Here is a 7500-nt window from a genome sequence, read left to right as displayed (position 1 = left end):
TCCACATCTTTATTCACATCCAATATTATGTGCTACCTCCCTCAGCCCCCCCCCCCTACTTTCCTTCATTCAACGTATAATTCATCCATTTATTGCTTCTTCTTTAAAAACAATTTTTTAAATCTTAAACGAGGACATAAAAAAGAACAAAAAGAAAAACAACAACAACCCCTCCCCCGCACAAAAACAAACAAGCAACAAATAATAACAGCAACAGCAGCAATCCCAACAGCATTATTAAAGGTACGTTTGTCAAACAAAACTAGTGTAACAGTAACATGCCTGTGACCGTACAGCAATGTTGTTCTCAGAGAACCCGCCAAGGTCCCCGCGACTTCATCCTCCCAAGCCTACCTCCTCGGAGCAAAGATGTAAAAACGGTGCCGGTACCCCTGTCTGACGAGGACTATCAAAGAAGAAGGTGGGTTAGGGTAAATGTTGTTGTTATTATTGTTATGGATACGATTAAAAGGTCTGTTTTTACTATTACTATGCCCAAAAATGATGGCGAAATCGCAATGGCTGTTTTGGACGATATTACAAAAAATGAAAATAATGTTTGAAGTTCCTTATTCGTTTTTATCTCACGAAATTAGTTTTGTCCCCATGAAGCCAATCAGTGTCTATGAGATTTTTAAAGCATACAACTTACTTAAAGGGTATTCATTCAGCTTTTTACGGTGGAGTTGCACGTTTTAACGGTGCTAAATATTTGCTATTATGGGTTGATAGTGACTCTTGACAAACACGAATACATGTTATTTACAAAAGTTATTTTACTCCATCGACATAAATTAGATGATTTTGAAGACGGGCAAACATTAAGACTAAAAAAAAATTCATTTGAAATACGACTTTAAAAATTGTTTTGGATTTGGACAGCTTTTGCCCTCATCGTTATCTCATACTTTTACATTCTTTAAAAATAATCAGCATAAGATGTTCGTCGGCAGTGCCACTGAGATTTATGTTAGTTTCGTAGACATGAAGTCTCTCCCCACAGCGACATCACACACGTATGGTGGATTCAGATGGTCACAATCTCACCCCAAAAAAATAATTTTCGAGCACGGTTAGCTGCTGGGCATTTGTGACTTTAAAAAAAGTAGAAATGATCAGGTCAAATTCCTACAAAAGAAAAGATCTATTTTAAGGTTCTTCAATGTCATACGCATGTTTTATTCTACGTTGTGTTGTTTAGAGAGGCCGCCGTTGAACGCTTGTCCCAGCTACTCAGTGAATGGACAGGTATTTTTCAATCTACGCACTCTATTTTTTTTGTCAGTATTCTTTTTTTGTATACCGTATACCCTTTATCTCCCCATCCCCTATTATTTCTCTTTTTGCACTTGTAACGTTTTTTTAAAAATTCCTGCATTACTGTGTCTTTTGCACATGGGTCTATTATGATTTGTTATTTGCACTCTCGGCATTTATTTTCTCCACTGCAAAAACAATTATCTAATAATATATCACATTACTGTGTCTTCAGCTTCGCGTTTATGGCTTTATGTTTCCTTTCTGAGTCTTCTGCCTTTTATATTGTTCTTTAATTGTAACTCTACAGACAACAAAATGTAATTCTAACATCTGATGTACTTTAAAAAACCAATTAAAGGATGATGACACAGTAACAAAGTTAACTTTAGGGTCGGAAAGGATTAGGGCTGTGAAATTATAGTATAGCAACAGAGAGCTTAGACAAGTATCTCGGGCAAATTTTGGACTACGAACATCGCTTGGTGACAATTTTTGTCGGTCTGGAATTCCAAATCTACTATTTCAGTAATCTTTCAAATTTTTTTTTGTCCTCAGCTAAGCCAGCCTTGAGTCAAACTTTTTCCTGATTTTTATACGCAATTTCTCACAGCTGTTTTGTGATAGGAATGTGATCTAGATTTACTTTTTCATTCAGCTGCTGTAGTCCGTTTTTAATTGGGGGGGGGGGGGGGGGGGGGGGGGGTAAACCAAAAATTTGCTGACGTATGCATATTATGCTTTTTTGTGTTTTGCTGTTTCGGCATTTTCTTTTCCCTTACCCTTTTGTACACACTGTATCAACTTGCAATGCGATCATAATATTACTTTTGTTGATTGTTCTTGGCTTAAATATTGTCCTTTTCCAAGCTATTTGTAACTCTTTATCGATATACGTTTTAGACACAAAAGACCCTCGTTTATCGTGACAAAACGCAATAATTCTTCTCTCTTAAAATTTGCATAATCTATAGATAGGTAATAGGGACAATCCCAATAATACCTTGCAAGTCATAAAAGAGCCAACTGATCGTGAATAGTGTTGTCACAGGAAGGAAAGTTGGTTCACTCAGATAAAGCATTTCATTCCGTCTCGTTGAACACATACCAGCTCCAACACTAAACGAAGTGTTTGCGTGTACTAACTAAACAGATTCCTTTCGGGGCTTTCTATTTAAATCACTTGAAGTACTCCCCACCCCCTTTCCAACGTGGGTTTATACTATACACTGTATGCGATAAGTGTTATATATACATAAAAGTAGTTCTGAATGCATGGTATAGGTGGCGGATGGCATGTACGAAAACTAGTTAAAACTGAACGATTTCGTGATCTTTCAACGTAAACAAATTAGTGCTGGAGCTGAAATCGTTTCATGGGTATTCACTCTTTACGAAGAATAAAAATAGCTCGAAAATATTATGCTTGCAATCATTTATACTGAGCAAAACTAAGATAGGATCTTTATCGATTACTCAACATTGATTATTTCTGCTGCCAATGGCAAGGGGTTTGTGATCAATCTCTGTGATCGAATCGATTACCTTTGTAAAGCAAACAGCGGGATACTTCTCCTTGGCGAAAGAATTACCAAAGATATCATACTTGTTCTTTCTTTTTTGCTAGATACACTTTGACCAACAGGCCCGGGCGTCTCTCATTTAATACACCCTTATTTTTGTAACTCTTTTCGCCGCCACTGTTGACATCGCGTATGTACCCTGATGGTCTTTATATGTTTCATTATCATATTATTTATGCCACCCAGTTACATTTTTTTTACAGCTGACAAAAGCAAATATGAGAAAACCTTTGTGAATTCCAATTTTAATAATGCTTCTAAATAATAATCTACTAACCTGAAGTCATTTACGTTTAATTCTTTCATTTTTCCTCGTAGCTTTAGGTAGAGCTAAAACAAACAATGATAAATAATGAAACGTTCAGGTGAACAAGTACGACAGTGTTGTTAACCATCGATGACTCTTTGAGTTTAGAGTTCATGAGTACTCAAAGGCCACGGGTGTTCTAAAGCATATAGGATGTCAATATATCATGGAACAAGCCTTAATTGTTTGGTCATATTTAGGTGTTTCACCCCCCTCCCCTTAAATCGACACAATTTATTTCGTGCAAGAGGCAGGCTTCGACTCTGCCTGTAAGGACAAACCCAGGATAAGAGGGATGCAACATCCTTCACATGTTCCTTGCTGATAGGCCGTGATACTCGATAAAAATTCTCGCCACACGGGAATCAAACTTAGGTCCTCTGCGTACGGTTGGAAAGCACGTTGCTGCTACACCACAGACTCCGGTAAAGCCTTCATAAGACACAAATGGGACTTTTATAAAAGCAAGTCATCCAGAAATAGGTGCGCACTCCTGAAGTGGCCTTATTCAGCATTTCAAATAAATTGGTCCCTACTTTTGAATCCCGCTATTGGCTTTAGTTAAATCATTTATATGTTTGATAATCTAACCTTGAACCGAATCGTGTTATTAAAGAGTTTATCATAAAAAGTTCGCAAAATATATATTCTCAGATGCTTTACACTTATTTAAATTTTGTTTACTTTACTAACTTCAAGTGCTTGCATTTTAAGCTTAAACTTTTTCACTTGCCTCCAGAACATATTATGACTTACTGAACCTACCTTTAGCTCACGAGATGCTATATTCTTTTATTGTAGTAAACTGTACTAAAATCATCATCATCATCATCATCATCATCATCATCATCATCATCATCATCATCATTGTTGTCGTCTTCGTGTTGTCATCATCATGGAGCAGGAAGAGGAGGGCGGAAAAGAAGAAAAAGAAGAAATAGTGGAGGAAGATGGGGAGGAGAAGGTTGCAGAATTGGATACGGAGGAGGAGAAGAAGGAGAAGGCGGATGGGGAGGAAATGGAGGAGGAGGAGGAGGAGGAGGAGGAGATTGGTGTCATTATTGTCTCTGGTTCTACAAATATATGTGACCCAACCGTATGCAATGTAATTTTCTCCAGTTAAGATATTATCGATATCTACTAGAAACAGTGAAAGAGTCGGAAACACACAAACAATGCGTAGGAGTTGTGCAGCATATCGGAAGAAGAAGATTACATCAGTAGGCACAAAGGCCGTCCACCAAGAACACGATCCGATCACCATGTATTTTACAAAAGCTGAACCAGAAAAAGAGGATTTGTCTGCCTGGCTACATTTTAGTTGATTTTCGTGTCCAATCACTCTGTGCATTATGTGCACCCTTCTAAGCGTCACAGATTGTGCCATAAAACCATTCTCACAATGACATTCTAAAGTATAAACCAAGGCAAAATAAAGAAATCCTACGACCAAGCCATTTCTTCAAAGCAGAAAACATTGTTCTCAACACGTTTCTTCCCATTAGACACAAGATTTAATTATGCTACGTGCTATTTTTTCCTCCTACACATAAAATCGCTTTTTTAATCCACGTGTTGATTACAATGCTTTTTTGAGTCGACAATGCAGTAAGAATATAGCTTATATACACAAAAGTCACCGAGGAATATTTTTCCCTTTTTTGTACACAGCTGGGGAAAACATGCAGTTGTGGTCCCACAGGCTGGGCTTACCCCCCCCCCCCCCCGTCCCGTACGCAAATAAGCAAAGATGAAAGAAAACAAAACAAAAAAGGACCCTGAGGTTAGATGTTGTGGCATAAGGCTGTTCACCACATTTCAAATCAGATAGCAAAATACAACTTACAATCTCCTTATGATATTGCATCCCCCCCCCCCCCCCCCCCGGAACCTGGTGGGCAAACCCATGTTGTCTGCGTCTTCTTTTTCTGTGTAGTGTTTACCATGAGCTATATCTGTTTCGTTCTGAGTGTGACAGTTATCTTATTGACTCTCCGGATCTATAGCTCAGTGTGTTACGTCCACTGATACAACTTCTACGAGTTAGTTGTATTGCCATACTGTGTTCTGACTCGCTGAAGCTCACGGCTCTACCCTTATCACTTACTGTTCTCTTAACTCTTTGCTGAAGAAACGTCGCCGTTATTTTGTTGACTTTCCTTAAAGTACACTTCACTCATCACTCTCCCCCCTCCTTCTTCCACTCACTTCCAATTTCGCTCCAAAACCCTACACCCACTCTCCACTCTCCGCACTTCAAATTACAACTCACTCACAACCTATTCCCCACACCCTTCCCTCTACACCCCCCCTCCCCAACTCCCCACCCCACAGTGTACCACCGACTGGTATTCCCGCCGATCGGCAGTAGAGCGTCCACCCGCCTGGACTTGGTGTCCAGTCGACGCCTGTCCCAGAATACCATCGTGCAACTGTCTCGTCAACAGAGACGTCGCTCCAGCATCAACTCCTTAGACAGTGACGAACAGGGACACCCACGACCCACAGAGGCGGTGCCTAGAAGGTGTGCTTTTATCTTTTTTCTCTGTGCACCACAAATTAATCACCCAAAAGAGCTATGAAATGTTGAAAGAGGCGTAGAAATGGTGCATATATTTTAGCCTGTGTGCACCACCCTCTTAAACACAAAACACCTCCAAAAGTAACCATGAAGTATTGAACGAGGCGTTAATACCTGCCATTAAAAAGCTGTTTGTATCGCCCTCCTGGACACAAACTGACGTCTATTGTGTGTTACTTTCAGTATCATACCAAAAAGTGCCATGCCAAACAAGATGCCCCCCCCCCCCCGGTCGGTGCCACTGACTGAAGTGTCTTTAGGCCATTCCCCAAAGGGGGGGCATTTCTCGTTCTTATGCGCAGTAGAATTATAAATGGGCTGATTCAACAATGTCACGCTCATAACTGTGCCTGAACTACAACAGGGAACTGCTGCTTTTTCTTTCCTAATCCTTACTATCGTCATTTTCCTCTACGTCTTTTGTATGTTTGTAACACTCTTGTGACCTACTATTTCCGTGGTGCCTTGAAAGTCGAAACAGACTTTGTGCTGTTGAAGCTAGAGAGGTGAGCAGAGTAAACCCGATTCTCTGTAAAGACTTCTCTGGTAACATCCACCCTTTGGCGCTCTTATGACCTTATGAAGTTGCGAGCGCCGTAAAACTTCTACTATAAAAAAAAAAAAAACAAAAAAAACCCAACAAGATGGTAACACGTCCATTTGAAGGCAAGCCACACACAATGGGCGATACGTTTATGTTCTCTGAGGCAGTATCCTTGATCGACTGTGAAATAGAGCTGGACAGTAGACCAAACCTAGAAAGCAGGGTATTGTTTGGACGCAATTATAATGCCCCTTTATGCACTGTAGGTCATGTTGACCGTGGTTTCGATACTGTCAAATTTGCTGTGCTGGTTTTTCCAAGACCAGGTTTTTAATTGGACAAACAACGTTACAAAGAAGTGGACAGAAACCAAATAAACGAGAAAATGATACCAATCTCCTCCTCACCCTTGCGCTTGAAAGCGTTTATTGTACGAGTGACACCCAGCTAGTTAAAGAGTGGCTTACCTGCTGGCGGGGTATCGAACTACATGTATTTGTATTCCCCACCTGTTTGGGGGGGGGGGTCAGTCGTTACGTCGACACTGTCGAGGGTTGTTTTTTCCCCTCTTGCCTATGTTCTTGTTATGTTTAACAGACGACTTAAAGAACTGGTGTTGTCATTGCTGCTGCTGCTGATGATGATGATGGTCATGATGATGACGAAGATGCTGCTGCTGCTGATGTTATTGTTGGCATGGTTGTTGTTGTTGATACTGCTGCTGCTAACGCTACTGCTAATGATGATGATGATGATGATGATGATGATGATGAAAAGGATGATGCTGATGATGATAAATAGTGGTGGTGGTGGTGGTGGTGGTGGCGATGTTGCTGCTTTATTAATGGAATTAGTTGTTGTTGTTGTTGTTGTTGTTGTTGTTGTTTTGTTATTGTTGTTGTTGTTGTTGTTGTTGTTTTTGTTGTTTTTGTACCTTAACGTAGGAGTGTAAACATAATATACTATTTGGGTTATTTTGAAAGCAGAGCGTTCGCTAGCTAGTTATCATACGGGACTGAGAGGTAAAAAGCCCCATGACGAAAGGAGCGGAGGAACTTTCCTGATCCATCTGAGTTCAGAGAAGAGTGTCGTGACGATCTATTATCTCAACACTGAATGTCACATTCACTTACAACAAAAACTATGCATTATCAAACAGGACGCTTCGGTTACTCAGGCAGAAGCACACGCACACATACAAACACACACACACACACACACACACACA

General features: G+C 40.1%; 1 protein-coding gene across 1 annotated transcript in view; it reads left to right on the top strand.

The window, feature by feature from the left end:
- LOC106012300 overlaps positions 1-563 on the top strand; it is a 4356-nt gene extending 3793 nt beyond the window's left edge. Inside the window, exon 4 of the mRNA XM_013084834.2 lies at positions 312-563. Coding sequence (XP_012940288.2) covers positions 312-563 — 252 coding nt within the window. The remainder of the gene's footprint in view (positions 1-311) is intronic.
- Positions 564-7500: the final 6937 nt, after the last annotated feature.

Source organism: Aplysia californica, unplaced genomic scaffold, assembly GCF_000002075.1.
Source record: "Aplysia californica isolate F4 #8 unplaced genomic scaffold, AplCal3.0 scaffold00321, whole genome shotgun sequence".
Taxonomy (NCBI): domain Eukaryota; kingdom Metazoa; phylum Mollusca; class Gastropoda; order Aplysiida; family Aplysiidae; genus Aplysia; species Aplysia californica.
This window is presented reverse-complemented; position numbering and strand designations above follow the sequence as displayed.